The 19,963-nt window shown below is 34.3% G+C and overlaps 1 protein-coding gene across 4 annotated transcripts in view; it reads right to left on the bottom strand.

Annotated features, from left to right (window-relative positions):
• Positions 1-19,963, bottom strand: part of FSTL5 (follistatin like 5) — an 813,978-nt gene that overhangs the window by 51,565 nt on the left and 742,450 nt on the right. For all 4 annotated transcript variants that reach the window (XM_073232529.1, XM_073232528.1, XM_073232527.1 and 1 more), the window contains 2 exons: positions 11,078-11,185; positions 4,802-4,926 (listed from right to left, as the gene is read on the bottom strand). In XM_073232529.1, the coding sequence (XP_073088630.1) occupies positions 4,802-4,926; positions 11,078-11,185 (233 nt within the window). The remainder of the gene's footprint in view (positions 1-4,801; positions 4,927-11,077; positions 11,186-19,963) is intronic.

The raw sequence follows: 19,963 nt of genomic DNA, 5'->3' as shown, positions 1-19,963 counted from the left end.
TTTGTTTTGTTTAGCAGGTCAAGTCCAGAGGAGGAAAAAAATGTGGAATCGAGCATTTCAGGCTTTTGTAAAAGTGCCTGTTGCATTCAAGGTCTCCTTGTCACTGTGATTTGCAGGTATACTCTATTTATCTTTTTGCTGATCGTGTTTTCATTTTCATTGATTGAAATAAATTCACACACACACTATGCCAAGGACAAACATTACTTTACAGACACTGCATAATCAACCATCAACCCATAAATAAAAATGACCATAATAAACATACCGATTTCCCAACTGCTCCATTTTCCTCTCAAGAAATAGGACCATGTTAAAGATAGATTTCTAGGGAAATAATACCCAAAGAAACTGGAGAAGTAGTTTGTAATTCTAGACAATATCATCAAATGGTGGTGTTGGGGCTGACTTCAAAGGTAAGCAAGCCTTTAAAGCATCTCAAATGGTATCATCTAAAGTTGCTATCTTTCCTTCCTACTGGTAAGACTAGTCCTGGAGTAGTAGGTAAGTAAGGAATGATTTCCTTTTTGTGTTTACTAAAGGGTCCTCTGTGCCAGTTGACACCAGCACGCTTGCACTAGATGGTATTAAACTTGTCTGCCCTCACACTCTACCTCAGGAGATGACGAGAGCTGAGGAGGCATGATTTGCAGATGTTACCAGGGTCAGGCTGTAAATATATCTATTTTCATCAAGTGGCACCTGTTTTAAGTAGTATCACAGGTATTATTTTAGTCAGTGAAAACTGTAAAGAATTTCTACTTAGCACCTTAATAGCCCAAATCTTAGCTCTGTCCTTGTCATCTTGGTGAAAATACTTCGCAGTTATCCTCTTTCTAACTTCCCGACTATTTTTATTCATGAGTCACACACAGGCTCTAGGAGAGATTTCCGGTAATTCTTGCTCTGCTGCAGGTATTTCTTGTCTTTCCTCTTGGGGCCTTGCACTAAATAAGCCTTATCTGATGTCCCGGCTCTGAACCACATTGGCCCCATGGAGTTCTCACTTTCGACCCTCCACTACCTAAAATAAATCATCCTTTGGAAGAATTATGGAAGATTTTTCAAGGGAGGTACTGTGGAAAAGTTCCATCACTCATTGTTCAGACTTCGGCCACTCATAGTGTCTCGTTTTATTTCACAATTCTCCTCATCTCTAAGTCTTACAAGATAAATGTACAAAATTTTGACATCACAAAAAATTACTGCCAAACCTATTGTTTTTCATTTTTGCTTGCAGATTCTAGTAGTGCCTACACAGTGATCATTCTTTATGAGATTTAGTTGCAATTATGTAAATGATCATTCTTTATGAGATTTAGTTGCTTTGAAGTTTAACACAACCATTTTCCTGAAAAAATTAAACTTATTTTTAAAGTTCTTCTTAATGTCTGGCTACTTAAAAAAATTAATAACAAAATCACTGTCTCCCATGTGTTAGCCATTATATTAGATCACATTAAATTAGATCATATTTAAAGTACAGTAGTAGAACTATAATATTATTCAAATGTACTATTTAGATGCAATGAGACTATGATAACTAAATTTGTTGGACACAAATCACAAATAGAATAATGAAACATTTGCTTTACATTTGCAGAGCACTTTTGATCAAAAAAGATAATGAATTTTCATTTCAATTTTAATAAAATTAAATAGACATAATTGATTCTTTTGAGAATTATACATGCATTTTCATTTTAAACAGGCTCTTTAAATTTTACTTATCTGGATTTTTTTTATGTAAAACAAGATTAAAGAGGATATAAATGGAAATTCTTCATGTAAGAAGTTTTTATTTCTCATGTCATTACAAGGCACACTCCTTTTATTCTGCATAATCTCTTTAATTTTATAACTATGACTCATGAATTATTAATTACTTGAAGTTGAAATTTTTTAAAGAAAATACTCAATTAACCACAAGTCTAAAGAATGAGTGTCTAGTTAATATACACTGCAAGTTAACTGAAATGTGCAATGCTTTACTAATGTGAAAAATACATCATTTAGTAAATATTCAATGAGACTGTTTTTGTGAAAATTACCAGAAGATATAGATTCTTTTACTTACTTAAAAACAAGAAAACATATAATTATCAAGTGATTAAAATAAATACATTTCAACAAGCATCAGAAAATCATCTGTGTTACTAACTAAATTTCAAGTAATTTAAATTTTTCACAAATAATTGCGGTTGGGGTGGTTAACCAACTCACATTCAGTTTTGTTAAAAATATCTATGCTAGAATCTTACTCTGCTGATAGACAGTGACTGTAACGGGGTATGTGGTGGGGACTTGATAATAGGGGGAGTCTAGTAACCATAATGTTGTTCAAGTAATTGTACATTAATGATATCAAAATAAAAAAATAAAAAATAAAAATGAAGAACTAAAAAAAAATAAAAAAATATTTATGCTAGAGTTTTAATAACTTTTTCAAAATAAACTTTTAGTTAAGTAAGTATTTAGCAGTCCCTTTTGGAAGTTTAACAAAAGTTGAAACAACTAGGGAGGCAGGAGCTTAATACATTTTTTCTCATCTTCCAGGAAGTTTAGTTCAGTTATACTAAACTGCATTCACAATTGGGGTTCACATGTGCATGTCTTAAAGAATGGTTGCACACTTGTCTGGAGGTTTTCTGCCTTATCTCCTGGATAAGCACTCATATTCAAGGAGGAGGAAGGCAGGGACACAAAGACCACTTTGATATAGATCAAAGGTAGTGGGGCACTGGCAAATCTGGTTTATCTCCAGCATACAGCTCAGGTAATCTGATTCCTATGAAAAAGAGGATATAAATGAAGCCAAAGGGGATCTCTTCACTACTAAATTCTTACTCTATAGGAAAAATAGGCATGTTTGTATGAGATCTAGACAGTGTCACTCAGGGAATGAATGGAAATCAGCTGAGAGACTGAATGAATGGATGGTGCAAAAAAACTCATTCTCAGGTAGTTTTGAAATGCCAACTAGTTTCTGAAATTCAAATTCCTTAGGTCATTCAAAAAGGGATCTAAATTAGGTTCTCAAGAATTTTTAAAGTGCTGAGAATTTCAAACTCTCTTAAGTGAACAACTTCCCAAATTTTGTGAAGGCTGATTAGTTTTTTTTAAATTACAGGTTTATCTCTTTTTTTTATTAATGTATCATTGATATACAATCTTATGAAGGTGTCACCTTAGCAACATTATGGTTACAACATACACTCATATTTACAGGTTTATCTTTTAATATAGATTTACAAAGTAATTTTGGTTATCTTAATTCCCTCAGTCTTGATTTACTTTACAGACCAAATTAAACAAGCCTGATAATTATAGACAGAAAAAAGAAGAAAAAAGTGTGAGAAGAAACCAAGCAGGGAAAAACAGAGACTTTGAAAAATTGTAGCTACAGTCAGGGAAGCCCCTGCACCAGTATAGATTATGTGCAGTCTGGACAACTATTATGGATGACGTAATATTCAGACATTACTTTATTCCAGTCCTTAGAAAGAAAGAAAGTGAGCCAGCTAAGGTAACAATAGCCAATGGCAAATAGTGTTACTGGGACATTCAGACTTAGGTCTCTCTGACAGGAGATGTACTTTTCCACTCCTGCTACTTACTGCTTCCACACAATTTGTGTGTTCTTGGCACAACACTGGCTGCATGTCCAAGACTGTGTGAGATGCGGAGGAACCCATTATCTGAGAAATTCAGTTCTTCCCTCAATACTACATAGTCTGGTTTAGGAAATAGTGTAGCTCTTCCTTCCTTCTTTTTTTCCATCCCTATGAGAAACATGAATTTAGTGCCTACTTGTTTTTAGGCACTAAGGATATAAAACCCTAGCCCTTGTCCAGGAGCTTTTCAGACACTGGAGATGTGAATTATTTGAAATGAGGGTGCAGCTATCTGAGAGAAAAGCAGATTAATGTGATGAGGGGTTAGAGGAAGAAAATGAATATTAATTAAACACATATTATATGTCAGACCTTCTGCCTGAACTGGAAATACACACAAAGCACAACAGTCAGAGAATAGTGCCAAATTCCAAAAGCCACAATTCATGAAAAGATCAATCTAAACAACATGTATTTAAAAACATGCCAAATTTGGTTTGTAACAGATTTGAAAAATAAGTTACATGAAACTGGTAGGAGAAAAGACCATATCTATCCCTTAGGTTTTCCCAATATAGAATAAATCCTCATTGTGTTAAAAATACTTTGCATATTTAACAGTTTATTTTTGGAAATGTATCCTAATTTTTACTCTTACTCTTCACTTAGGAATAATTACTTCAAAATGCAGTAGAAAATTTGATGATCCATTCATGTTTATTAAAATGAAATTCCATATGCAGGTGGGCTTGCTATAATTTAATTTAGTGTTGTTACAAGTACTGGCAAAAACTCCCTTGCATTCCAGTATCCCAAAAAGGAATAAAGATGTTTAAAAATATCCTCAAGCATACTCTTCAGTGTTTCTCATAATATATTTAAATAACTAAAATAAAATTTTGCCTTACATGTGTGCCCATTATTTGAATGTTCTTCTGATTGTCATTAGTTCCAAGTTCAGATATAATCATTTAGACACTAAAGAGATTACATTCTGACAGTATTTCACAGAATTACACGCAGCACTTACTTATCCACTAAGTTTATCAAGCAGATGGAGAAAAACTAAATCATGTGCAATTATGTGTGTATTTGTTGTATAACTAAAAAAATTTAAATGATTTCCCATGACTTTCTATCAGAATTAGAATTCTATCTAAAAGTTGATCGCTTATCTTAGCACTCACCTCATGTGGGTGATGATCAGTGTTGTTGTGGGAATGAAGAAGTCATCTACTCGGTCAAATTGCTTTCCCACTGGCTGGGTGTGGATCGTGTGGTGTGGCACATTCCCGCTGGCCAGGGTCACCACCTATACAGAATATGCCATGTTTAGATCTTGGCAATGCATTCCCTTAATAGTATCCACTTTAACTGTGATTAGAGATTAAACAGATCTCTAGTAGTTGTTTGCATAGACTCTATCACCATCCTCAATATCAGTATTAAGTATTAATTCAATTAAGCAAGTTGGAATTCTCTGTTTGCTGATTTTAATATAGCATCTTCTCTTTCTATAAAGAAGTAAAAAATAGGAAACAATTGTCTTGAACAATTTCTGCTTAAAATATAAAATAAATACACATATAAACAATTTCCATTTTATAAAAATGTTAACCTTGCTGAAATGAGAAAAATAAAAGCAAGCTTACATATGATACAAATAAGATACTAGCATTCTTTCTCTCCCTTTCTTCCTTCTTCACCTCCCCCTTTCTTTTCTTTTCTCCCTTCCCCCTTCCTGCACTTCCTTCCTTTCTTCCTTTCTTCCTTCTTTTCAGTCTTACTGAAGTTTAACTCATATACAAAAAAATGCTCCTCCCATAGAACAGACCAGGATGTATGGGACTGGAAACTCCAAAATAAATAATATGAATTATTTTAGCTTTTAGAAATATTAGGATCAATAAAACCATATTAAAACTTTATTCCCCTATACTTAAAATAACAGATTTAATCAAAGATGTTCTTTGCAGCTATTCATCATTAATTGGCTTTTAAAACTTTTAGAGTCCACTAAAGAAAAGATCACTACATTTAAACTCTGATTCCTCACATCCCGTTATGCAACAAATTCTATCAGTTCTTCCTTCAGATGTCTCTTACCTACACGTTTCCTATTGTCCCTGGTGTACAGCTATTGTTCTGTGTTGGGCTTTTAAGGTGATTTCCTGCCTTTATTTTTCCCCTTTTAAGTCTTTTGTACATATGACCATGAAACTAAACTTCTTAAACTACTGACTAATTCTCTAAGTTACATAAACTTTCCTCCCTCAAAACTGAGTCTCTTCCTTTGCTTTTTATGACAGAGTATATAGCAATTTTATTTTTAGGTTTTTTTTGAAAGGTTAATTTCTCCTTATTCCTATGAGAGTACTATCATTGAGTTCCATTGGAAATTGCCATGTTCAGTGAAAATAGATTAATTATTATAACAGTCAAAAGAGGCTCAGTTATGTTACAGTTAAAAAACAGAAGGAAACAGAAAACAAATCTTACAAAGTCTTAGTGGCTTAGAGAATAGAGATTTCTTTTCACACCTGTTACTCTCCCAGAGGGCTTTGACAAAATATCTAATGGTTTCACGCTGAAGGAGCAGCCCACTATCTTGAATGTTTCCATTCACACCAGATCTCATTTGCCAGAACTAATTATACGGTCTCACCAAACCAAAAGGAGCCTGTCAGGTTTCCAGAGAAAGAGAGGGACAAAGTGATGTACAGAGGGACAGGAGACAAGCATCATAATTTTCCAAAAAGCCCAGATATGAACAGCATAGTAAGAACAGGAAGGATTCCATCCTAAGGCTGAGATTCCATTTTAAAAACTAGGAAGTTAGGAAGTAAAATTTCTAACATATTCTTTGGTAAGCAGACAACAATTCAGCCCACCATGGGGCAGGTGGGTGGTCTTGACTGGTTTGTTTCCAGGGGGAAGCTGCTATCCTGGAGAGGAACCGACCAAGTTCTTGTGTTGGTTTAACTTTGCAGAGCACCTGGAGGACTGTTAATAGGAGAGAGAAGACATAATGTCCCTCACGGGAGATAAGCCTTCTGAGAGCACCTTACAAGTCTATTCCCCCCCCGTCCCCCGGCCTTTGTCACATTCCTGAAAAATCCTGAGAAGATAGAACCCAGGGCCTTTCAGAGCGCCTCCTCTCTGAGGACACCCACACTTCTTTCTTTAACTGCGTACCTTTAAATAAAACTTTCTCACTGCTCAACTTAATTGAGTTTTGCCCTTTTTGCTGTTACATTCTATTTCCAAGTCTCCATTTTAGCCCTGATAAGTGGGGGCTGCTGAGAGCTCGGATTTGGGCCTGCAAGTTCCCGTCGCCTGAGGGACGGTATGCACTGAGTTTCCTCTCCCTCCCTCTGAGCCTCTGCATTTTCCTGCCCTGAGCTGCCTGCAAGGCCTCTGCCATCCATTTCTGCTCTCACTTTAATGAGTTCCTTCCTTACCTACACTCTTCCACCTGCTCCAGAATTCTTTCTCATTCAGAGTCAAGAACCCTCCCCTGTCCAGGCCGAGGTTTCACCTGGTGCACAGGGAGAGACCTCCCAGACGCTGCTGCCTGACAACAAAAGTATTTGACAGAAGTGTTAAAGACACTATACCTATTTTATTAATGAATATCAGTGAGAAAATCATCACTAGATTTTAGCCATTCATAATAATGTCTATAAGACTCTAATAAAGATCAACAAAAATAATTGGGAAGGACTGTCTAAATTTTCTTCCCTTTAGATTGGATAGAAGTGTACTTCATACAATCACAAAATTTTCAAATCATATACTTGTATTTGAAATTACTAATAATACTTGGACTGACAGCAGCAATAATAGTATTTACTGAGAGCTAATGTTTACCATGTGCCAAAACGTGCTCCAAATAGTTTACAGGCATCACAAAATTTAATGTTCAAACAATTCCATAATGTATGTATTGCATCCCAAACTTAATTGATGCAAGACTATTTCACTTCACTGAAGTTATATTAACTGAGCATTTCTTTTGTGTTTGGCTAGTCTCAGATGGTAAAAACACAATGCTCCTTCCCCTCAGTCTGGACTTTGTTCTCTGATGTTCTCACCACAGGGGAACTGAGCAGAAAGTGGTGGGTTGCCAGGTTCAGAACTGAGCTGACTAACTGCAAGGACACACAGGCTCATCTATGATGCACCTTAATCAGTAGGCCCATCTTGCAACAACCCTTGGCTCATTCCTAATGACACCCTGCTGCTGGTCTCTCTACATGTGGCACCTTCCACAAACCCAGAGCCACCACCTCCCATTGTCACCCCATCTGGCTGGGGCCTACTTCCTGGCCAAAGGCAGAAAGTAAGGACTTCACTCCAAGTTGTTTCCTGGGGATATTTCTTCTCTAATTTTTGTGCATTTAAAAATCATTACATGTGAATTGTAAAACTGTGCAGATGACAGACTCATGGTTTTTAGAACAGCATTTCTTAAAAGGCATATATGCCTTTTAAAAAGAAAATAATGACCATGATAAATCTTTGAGAAATTATCTGAGAACACTAATTGGAAAATTATGAGAGTTTATGGGGTTTTACTTATTAATTGTAAACATCACAGAAAAACAATGTATTTAGCTTTCATAATTGGCAAAGATATATGAATTTAATTTTAATCAAAATGAAAACAAGTAGAAGTAGAAGTAGAAGTAGAGCTTTAAGATCCATAATAAAAAGCTTTTGAACCTTCAAGGGTCAGTGGGTACCATTATAAAATATAATGCATTAGGGCAAAAACTTCAAGCCTTCACACCTAGCATCCATCTCTCTTTCCAGTCTAATATTTCGGGGACATTATGACAACAGGAACACTCTGGCAAAAATGAGACCTTGTCCATGTTTTTTCGTTTGATGAGTTCAATTTCTCCAAAGGGATACCTGTGCTCCATTACAAATAAATCTTGAATCCCATTTCCTTCAGGGACATTTACCCTGATAATCCTGTTGGGAGGCAATTATGCATGAGTTTTTTTTGACATTTCTGCAGAGTCAGGTCTTCCTGGGCAAAGGGCACTGTCACTCTTGGTTAAAGGATCAGGGTACAGCAAAAAAGTTTTGGAAGCTAGAGATGGTGTATTTCTCCTGAAATAGTTAGAGACTTAACTCCTTTGAGCCAATTACTCACATTCTAGGGTACTGACCTACCCCTCCTTTCCCAGGAGAAGATGTGCATACATTCCTGTGTAATAATATATCTCACAGAGAGGGATGGGCTGATGTGCCAATGGCCTAAACAAAACTTAAAGGCATCAGCTTACTAACTAAAGGTAGTTCCAGATTCCTTCTTCTGCAATACAATTGTGTTTCATATGCTGGGTAATAGTCTCTCACCAGATCACCCCATGGGGCTTGGGATTGGAGAATAAACAGTAACATGCTCTATGAGTAAGAAATGGGCCCTCCTTTGATACAGAAACCCTGTGTTGCCTGTCTGTCTATCTATTTATCATCATATACATATATAAAGTAAACATGAATATGTAAACAAATCTTCTTGCATGTACTTCTTAATTCCTATCTTTTATTTTATATTTTTCAGGTGTCAGACTTAACTTTCATTGCTGCCCAGTAAATATTTAAAAACTTCACATAATTTTACTAGCATAAAATTTTTTATCAGACATTCAGAGAAAAATAACCCATTTTTAGATGGCTGAATATTGTGTGAGAAGCTACCTAACATCTCTGCAAAACATTTTTTCCCCTTTCTTTTATAATATTAAAGGAATTTGCCTGAACTACTTTTGGAAAGATTACCACACTAGGAAAGCAATTAATCTATTCAAGTAACATGTACCAAAGGGGAGGAGTAGGAACAATATACTGAAAAATATATACAGTTTTAAAATTAAGAATGTTTTAACTTTTATAAGCTGTGTTTATTATAAAAGTAATATTAAAAGTAATTTATGAGAATAAAAGTTTTTAAATATCATACATATTGACCTCTTTTATTAATCTTGTCAAGATTATATTTAAGAGCAAAATATCAAATAACTAGACCGTACTACCATACTGTGGTGGATCATCCTTACTGTCCACAACAAAGACTGGGCCCTTTCCTTCAAGAGATTGGTGGAAGTGACTTTATTTTTGTGAATTTTGGAGTCTAGGTCTAAATTGGCTTTGCAACATCTACTGTCTTGTAACCTGGAACCCCCATGCTGTGAAGATGTCAGCCCAATGGATGAGCAGGTACATGCAAGAGACACAAGCCACCCAGCTAAGCTCTGCTGCCACATGACAGGCGTGGGAGTGAGGTCATTTTGGTCCTTCCAGGCCCAGCTATCGGAACACTCCCAGTTTCAGATGACTGCAGCCACATGAATGTTCCCCAACTGTATGTGCTGAAGAACTGCACAGATTGCGAAGCCACAGAATTAGAAGTCATTCCTTAATTTTGTTTAAGACATGAAGTTTTGAGTGGTTGATTTGCAACAATAGATAGTGAAATACTGTATTATATTTTAGATGCTTCAAATGACACATATTTCTAGAGAAATATAAAAAGAACTGTCATTCTGACGGTTACTTTAAAGTATTTCATCTCAGTAAACCTGTCCTTTGTAAGTTAAATATTCCAATACTGAAAACATTTGAGAAATGTTAAGAGTATTTGTAGTGACAACCTATTAAAAATGAAAACATTCCATTCAACAGACTTACTGAAAACTGGCCAAAGGCCAGTGATTTAAGATTTAGTAAGACAAGACATAGTCAAGGCAGTTCTGTAATCACAATGGCAGTTTGAGAAATAGAGAAAGCACATTTCCAGGGCCACACATTCTTTTCCACGTCTTCACTGTGTCCTCTTAAACTTATAACTCCAAAATTTAAGGTCAGTGCCAAAGAGTCATTGTCAAAATGTATGTATTTTTTTCTCGGTCACGTTCTCTTATAAAAAATGTCAAAACATAAGCAAATTCCACAAAATTGACATTACATATCCCCCAATTAGAAACGAGCCTGGGCACAGATATAAAATACTGTCTCTGAGGAGAAGATTGGCGATCTGCTTTGAGACTCCATCCAGCTCTCTGTGCCTCTGTCTCCCATGGCCCACCCTCCAGGTTTCACTTTGAAAAGATAGATGGAAGTAAGAAAAATCTCATGAAAACTGGAGACAGGTAAGAAATTCTCAAAAGGTAAATTATGACATTTTTTTCCTAATGACACTGGCTTTGTAATAATAGCTTATTCTGTTTGCATATAAATCTATCCTTCGATAAATAGGACCTATAATATTTTCCAGTTCAAAACAGTGCTTATCAATTCTTCTTTTCCTTTTTCCATGCAGATCTAGAAGTGATCCAAGTACAGCCTTCAGATGGAAGAACATCATTGTCAAACAGTCATAAATACCCAAGTTGATATCTAAGGTTTCAGAGAGCATTGTTTTCTCAGATTTCCTGAAATGTACTTACCTGTAGTGTCGGAGAAGTCTTCTCCATGGTACCCCAGCTTAGCACCCAGACCTGATCATGGGATTTATCGTAGTGTAATTTAACTGGGACAGGGTCTGTGCTTACTGCCTGTAATAATAGGAGTTAAAAAAAATGTTTCAGACTGAAATATTAGTTTAAAACTAGAACAGCAATTATGGAACAGTCCAAATATCTTACGTTCACTAATTACCTATGAAAAATTTATGCGATGGATAAGTTATTTAGAAACTCAGGATATAAATGATTACATGTACATTTTAACCAATTGTTGAATACTGACAAGAATTACGTTTGTACTATTAGGTTTTTCCATCCTGATACTGGCTATTGGATTTGACAATCTGTAATACTAAAAAGCCAACAATCTGATATATGGTTGTAACTCTAATAACAAATTACCTAATTTAGTTTCCTAAATGAGAAATTTAAAACCACAGAAAGGAGAAGCAAATTGTTTGTACCATACTTCATATAGTGAATGTGTGTTTCTTCTAATATTTATATATTTAGCACTTAAAGGAAAACTTCCGGAAGACAAATTGTTGCCAGAGGTTATTTCACACACCTTAATTTCAAGCTATCCATTTTACAAGGAAACACCTTTTATAAATAACTTCCTATAATTTTTTTCTAATTTTATAGCATAAAACAAATTTGAATGAAAATTCCAGTTTGCCAGCTGTCATGAGATTCTTTTTTGTTTTCATCAGGTACTTTCATAACAAGGATTTCATACGGGCATACGTACTACAATCCATCAGTTATGTTACTATACACATAAAACAGGATAAGGAAACTGCGACTCAGTTTTACCAGCAGTCATCCAGCCACGGATCAGCTGGGCTAAGGTTTGATAGTCTGTGTTCTTTCCCAGTGTGGGAGCCTCTGCACTTGACAGACCATCCCTCCTGGCTGACAGCGTGATTCCTGGCAGGGTATGCATATGCTGCCTTCCTCTTTGTGCCTCTCGTATAAGAAGCACTCCTTTGTTTTTTTTCTCTTTTGGGAAACGGGAAGAAACCCATGGGAATCAGTGAGAGGCAGTATACACCACGCTTATGAACATGTATTCTGAATAGAACTTAAATCCTATTGCCTTCACTTAAAATAAAATAATAATAATAATAATAATAATAATAATAATAATAATAATAATAATTTCCTTGGAAAGTTATTAAACTTTTCTGTGGCTCAAATTCCTCTATAAAAAATGGGGAGAATAATAAAACCTACTTTAAAGGGCTGTGTGAATATTAGGTGAGGTAGCCAATGTAAGTGCTAGGGTGTGCTTGGCAGAAGCACTGTGGAAATTCTACTCCTGCTACTATTAGAAAAGCCAATTGAACTAGAGGTATTTTCATGACAATTAGAATCATAGTGTTTTGAAGTTACAGATGCAATGTACTTATTTAGCAAATGGAGAAACTGAGACCTAAAAGAGAAAGTAAATAAACACAGTCTTTATCCTTGAAGAATTTATAGGCTAGAAGGTGAAAGGTGAACTTACCATAACTTGATGCATATCACAACGTAAAAACAAGGACCAAAAGCCTTGCAAGTTCAGGGGAAGAAGTACAATGCAGGGTGAGGGCTCAGAGGAGGAAGTGAGGTTTTAACTGAGTTTTGAAGTATGAATATTTTTATAAATAGGAAGACAGAGATTACTTTTTAGGGTTTACTTATGAAAAAATGTTCTAGGAGATGTCAAAAGGCAGTCCCTGATTAATTGATTTCAAATAAATTAAGATATATATATATATATATATATATATTTGCAAGAAGAAAATATCAATTACTTTTCCAAACAACTTCGGAATGTGAAAAATGTCTGCCCAAGGTTCTCCAAAATTTTTGAGCACTTTGTATTTCATCATTTTAAAAGTTTGATATTAAATTCAGTTTATTTTGGTATTTGGTTATAAAGCTCATTAGAACTGAGAAGAGCATCCAGATCAAAATGAAGAAAATTACATCTAACACATTTTATTTGGAAAATGTTTAATTCTAAGGCTAAATCTGTTTACACGTTTTCAAGTGTGCAGCTATAACACATTTTACAGAGAAAACATTTATGTGTTTTTACAGCAACAAAATCATGTAACAATTACAAAAATATTTCCAAACAACCACCTTCAGGATAGTCTTGCCACAACTCAATTTTCAATCAGAAAACAGATATTTTCATACTTATATCATCAACTTTTGAAAGGGATAAATTATATGTGTTGGATTTAACAAAATATCTGCTAGTATACTCTGGAAGTTACTTTAAATGAATCAGTGAATTTAGATCATTAGCTTCTGTAAAAGTCAAAGACACTATTTTTGACATTAAAAATCCTTTCCACAATTAAACCTGTAAGCCTTTGTGGTATAAAACAGTTTAAATGTTTCTCTCCATTTTAGGAAAACGACTGTAGAGAGTCTGTTATTCTCCACTGCCTTCTTTCACCCTACCTCATGTCCTCAGGAAGCACTATTATCTCTGCCTTCCACTGACCTCTTTGCAGCCCCTCTCTGCTTCCACAATGGACAGAACATCCATCATTTCTAACCTTACCACATCAGTTCTAAAGCCTAACTTTTTACTCATCAACTTCCTAAACAGATTTGTCAGAGTGATTTTTTTTTTGTGGAAGTGTTAGACAGATCATGACACTAATCTGTTCAAACACTGCAGTGTCTTCTCATTTCTCTCTTGGTAAAAGTGGAAAGTCCTCATGCTGATGACCACACCCTGCCTGACCTGTCACTCCCATCTTTTCCTCTGATGCCATCGCCTATTACTGTCCCCTCGATGACCCCAGTCCAGAAGCTCTTGGACTCCACGCTGCTCATCCAACCTGCCAGCCGCACTTCTGCCTTCGGAAGGCTTTTCCACAGAAACGTCTTCCTGTAGAGACTCAATGAGTGGTTCCTCAACACCTTCCTTGCTCAGAACACACCTTCTCAAGGAAGCCAGTCTGACTTCTCTATTTCATACTGTAACCAGCCTTCCCATCGTGCACTTCCCCCATTCTTAGCTTTCCCAGAAACACCTGACCTGACTCTTTCGTTTTACCTTTTGCAGTGACACCACCTTACATATTATATAATTTATAGTTTCAGCATTTGATTTTTCATTGTCTGTCCCCATCCAGGGGATTGTAAGCTCCAAGAAGGCATCTTTATGTGTGGTGTAGGTCAGTACTATAACCTCCTCACTTAAAACAACACCTTTCAAATAGTACTACTAAATATACCACGAATTAACCTCTAAACTACTTAATTGGGAAAAACACATTGCAAAATTGAACAACATGCCAAAGCATTATTACTAATTTCATCATTATTATTTTATTTAATAAAAATGATTATACTCTGCACCAAGCTTGTTATGAAGTTTTCTTCTGAATATTTCACAAATACAATTATTTTTATTTTATCTTCCCAAAAGTCTTTCTGTTGAGGTGTGTGCTATTGTTACTCCCTTCGTGCAGATAAAAGCGAACAGAAGACTAAGGGGACAAATGTTGATCCCTCCTATAGTAAAACTCCCACTTTCCTCTCAGGACACCTTCATGTCCACTATGTGTACGTCCTGTCCAATGTTCAGATGAAGTCAGGCCTCCAATAGTCACCCATATACTAAATATTTTTAAAATGTAATATTCTTTTTCAGATAAAAAAATACAAATGATGTACAAGGATTGCCTTCCCACAAACATTCTTCTTTTACGTCCCTTGTGTTGTATACACTCCACTGTGGAGATGAGTGTGTGTATGTATTTTTTGTTTTCTCAGCCACCAACCATTTCTAGGGAAAATGATATAAGCTAAATGACAGTGTTAAAGAATATATAATTGGGAAAAAGTACTGCATATATACTCATCTTTCTCCTCATGTAACCTACGTAGAATGCTCATTTATCACCGATATATTTGCATTTGACTACCAATATTATTTTGCTAGAAACATTGTTTTCGAACTTTGTCTTGAGGAGCCTATCGAAATGAAACATTTGTAGCAGGTAAACCTCACCAGAGAACAAAGGGAATAACTTTTGATCTATTAAATGATTCTGTAACACTGTTTAAATAAAAGGTTTTGATACTATAGGTTGGAAATTTCTCTCCCATATCATACACACTCTGATTCTGTATACTTAACCTTTGCTTGGCATGGTGAAATTCAGATAAGAAAGGCATAATCTTTCTCCCAAAGGACTTACTAATTTAGTAAAGATTTTCAGAAATATCTTCCAGATAACTGAATATTTTGTGAGTGTAATTAATTAATAGTAATAAGGTACATATTCAGGCCCTGGAATCCATATTTTTTAATTTCTTATTTAAGTGCCATTTTCAGGATGTAATATTTTCATGACGAATTAACTTATTTTATTCCTTTGTAAAAATATGTTTAAAATACACCATATTAAATGTAATCATAAGTTGGTGTTTGCTGTAGTTTTATAAAGATATTGATAAAAACATTTTTTCTTTAATGTTTCAAAACATTGCTTAAGAAGACAATTTACTTATATTGTGGATTTTTTTTTTTGACTCTTGATCTGTAAACCTCGACTGCCTCATAATCCCAGCACACCTAGTGTTATACAAATTCATTCACATTTCTTGAGGGGTTGCAATAAATACAAAAATTTTGAAACACATGCTACACTGGCCATTGACAAGTTGCACCATTTTGCATAAGAATGGCTTATTTTGTAAGGGTGAAATGGAGAACAGCAGCAATGACACACAAAATGTGGGATTTAGTCTTGACATGAAGGAACAGTGAAGCACAGCTTGTTTATCAGTCTGACAAGCAGAGTACCAGCTGGCTAATTAAGTGAACCTAATTTAAACTAATGATGTAGATTCTCAAGATAATGAGCTAATGGCTAGAGGAGACTGCTGATGACACTTAAGAATACTCCTGAGGTGTCACAATAAGCCACTTCTGCATCCAAGCAGAACCTACTTTAGCTCCACAGCAGACAAAATGAGGTCAGTTGCTTACCAGTTAGTCTTTGCAGCAAAATATCACCTGTGTGTCCTTCTTACAAATATTTTAGTAGTAAGAAAGCAATAATCTTTTGAAATTTTAAAAACACCAAGATTACAGATTCCATTAAAAATTGTGACCTTTTACTTTTTAAGCTGCAGATAAAAATTATATGATGTATCCACTGAAAACAAATATACCCTAATGGTAATAATTTAACATGAAGTTTGTAAAATCTCATGTTGTCAAGAAAATGTTTGTCATTTGAACAATAAAACGTAACAATGCTGCCCAAATTTTTAAGTCTTTAATACTAAAACACATATTTAATACCAATCCACACAAATACAAAAGAAAAAGTCAGAAATATTATTTCTTAGATAAGGTCAGTATAAAACACTAGGAATCTACTTTAATTGAAATGAAAAAGAAAACTTGAAAGATTAAATTTAAATAAGTTTAGTGTTCTTTTTTCTTTGTTTACTTACTTTTTTTTTTTCAGGAATAAGGCATTTGATTTTAAGGCACCATCTCATTTCTATATTCATGCAGTAGAAAATTCTATAGCATGTTTTATCATGTTTGGGAGATGCTTAACTACATTTTAATTATAATTAATATTCTTAATTAACTCTATATAGTATGAGTTCAACTAAATAAAGAGAGGCAAAACACACAATTAGTGCCATTTGGATACAAAAAAGGCTGACTTCTAACATTAGTTGAGAAAAGTGGTCATATTGAAAAAAGGTAATTTATATTTTACAAAATTAACTTTGTACTTTGCAGATGACTTTAAGAGTATGCTCTGCCTTTTGTTATAAATAAAGTTTTATGAGACTGATGCACTACCTAAATAAAGTTTTAAATCACAAATAAAGTTTCTAAATTTAGCTTATAAGTAGATAGAAATATTATTTCTTTAAATAGTTTAAAACTCAAATTACCTTGGTTATTAATTTATAAAACACAGGTTCAATATTTAACTCTTTAATGTTTATTATTTATATGTTGTCTTTAAATTAGGGAGAATTTGAGGGAATTTAAAATTCTAAGAAATGAAGTACTTTCAAGGATAAAATAGAGTCATTAGGATATTCATAATTCACCTTTAAGCATGTACTTTTGAGGATTCAAATTCACATTATTCAAGGTAATGTTAAAACAAATAGGACATGTTATTTCACCCAGTAGGTAGTAGACTCATGGAATTATCTAGAGAGGTTCACCGACTAAAATTATACATGGTTGCTACAAAAAAAAGAGATCTGAAGACAAATTCAAAGATAGAAAAAAATTTTAATTTCTTAAAAAGAGAATATTTGTGTTATATATCTATAATCTTAGGTTGCTATTTAAAAGTTAACAAAGGCCTCAAGAAGTAGTGTCCATATCAGAAAGACTACGAGACTGAATGTACCCAGTACGGACATTTTCATTTCATAAACTTCGGTGACCTCAAAAATTTCAACAGAAGTTGTAGAATGTTGTAGAATGAATGACCCACGTCATTGCAGCTGGTACTTCATTCTCCTTTCCAGCAAAGTATTCCGTAGATGCTATAATTTCAAAACCTTTCCTTTTCATTAACAGAAGGGTAATATTTGACTGCATCATACACCTTCCAAAGCTCCATGAGCAGCCCAAGACATACTCCTGCCTCTGCCTCTCTGTTCCAAGGACTAAGTGCCCACGTTTCTCCTACAATAGAGACATAGCTGATTTGCTGTTCTCGGTGCCTACTGTTCTCCAAACAGAAGGCACACACAAGAAAGCAAGGCTAGAAAGCTGATAGTGGAGGTGCAGAGCAAGAGGCACTAAGGGAATGTTAAGATATATTTTCGATGAGACAGAAGTCTGAGAATACACAGAGACTATACTCACAGCACAGAGGATTAAAACAGGAAGTCAACGACCAAGTCAATGAGGACACACATATTTAAATTACTAGAACTCATGAAATTGCCTGCTAAAATGTTAAAGTTTGGTAGAACTTTTCCCAGTAAACCTATATGGGACAGAATTTTTTTGATTTAGTATTCTTAAATAATTTCATTTAATTAGTCATAAAAATATTCCTTTTTATTCCTTTTTGGGTTACATGTTATTAACTTATATTTTCTTTTTAATTTGTTCCTCCCACTATGTTTTAAAAGTTTACTACCGTGACTTTTACTCTAACAGTTTCTTAGTTCCTTTTATTCTCTACTAAGATTGTGGTTACATCTTCTTTTATTGAATTCTAATAATTTTAATCGTGACTTTTGTCCTTGTTCTTTGCCAAAATTTCCAAAGAGTTTCCTTTTGTTAAGTCTTTTTTGAATAAACAAATTTTTACCTTTTATACTTTAATTTCATTAAGTCTTTATATTCATTTCTCGTACTTTCTTCTTTGTTAGAGTATCCTGATTCTTTCAGCTAATTTCTAAAATTATCTAATTACATGTTTTCAGTCTATTATTATTTGTCTAAATTAAAGCAGCAAAATTCTCTCAAAGTACAACCTTATTTGGATTCAACATATTTAATCACGATTATCAAATATTACTTGATATTTATACTGATATTTTAAATTTACTTCAGTGTTGATAGCTTAACATTGTTTCAGAGAATCAGCATGAAATAATTTCATTAATATTTCTTGAAGCTTAATTTATAGCCTAATTTAGTGTTCATTTTCACTAAATGTTTCATTTAGTGATTGCTATGGTCTGAATATTTATGTTCCCCCAGTATTCATGTTGAAATCCAAGCTCCCAGAGATGATGGTAGTAGGAGTTGAGGGCTTTAGAAAGGGGGTACTAGGTTATGAGTAGGAAGCCCTCATTAATGAGATTAGTGCTTTTTTAAGAAAAGGACCCCACAGAGATCCCTAACCCTTCCATTATGCGAGATGCAGTGAGACAATGCAGGCTGTGAACCAGGAAGAGGGCCCTCACCTGATCATGAGCATGCCAGCGCCCTGATCTCAGACTTCACAGTCTGAGTACTGTGCAAAATTAACTACCATTGTTTATAAGCTATGCAGTCTGTCATAATTAGTTGTAGCAGCCTGAACACATTAAGATAGTGAAATGTTTAGTGATGATGTATATTGAATCATTGCTGGATGCCAAGGTTAATTCCTGTATCTGTTAGTTTAAGCATAGTAAGGGTGTTGTTCAATTCACATATAGTATTAATTTTATGTATTGATTTACCAATTATGGATGTATCACGTACTTCTCACTCTGATCATATATGTATCTCCTCCAGTAGTTCATGCAATAGTCATTTTAAAAAATTGTAACTAATCATGTTTTTTATCTTCTATGTTCTTAATCATTTTTTTATTATTATCAAGTACTTGCTTGGACTTAATGCTTTGTGCCTTAAAGTACCTTTTAAAGCTGGATAGTAAAATAACTTCTCCAGCTTTATTGTTTTGTTTTTAGCATATGCCTGAAATATCTCATATTGTCCCTATGTGTATAATTTTCTTTTAATCTTCATATGACTAGGTTTTCATTATTCATTCCCAAAATTTTCTTTCTGCCTTTCAGTTTGTTACTTTAGTCTGTTCTCAGTTATTGTAATTATGGGCTTTTATTTGGTTGTATTCTATCAAATTTTATTCAAATATTTGGTTTTATTCTATCAAATTCTTATTTTATTTTTTTCCTATTTGTCCTGGTTTTTCCATTCTTATTGTTTTGTCTTTCTTATTTCTTTTCCCTTCAACTGTACTTATTTGTATGTCATTCATTGAATTTAACTACTTCAAATAAAAACAACTTAGGCTCTTGAAATATTAATAAATATACTTAACATATTTGTGGATAACCAGTTATTACTCCCATTGCAAAATAATACAAGAACCCTTACATATTTAAAAT

This window comes from Manis javanica, chromosome 3 (genome assembly GCF_040802235.1).
Source record: "Manis javanica isolate MJ-LG chromosome 3, MJ_LKY, whole genome shotgun sequence".
Taxonomy (NCBI): domain Eukaryota; kingdom Metazoa; phylum Chordata; class Mammalia; order Pholidota; family Manidae; genus Manis; species Manis javanica.
This window is presented reverse-complemented; position numbering and strand designations above follow the sequence as displayed.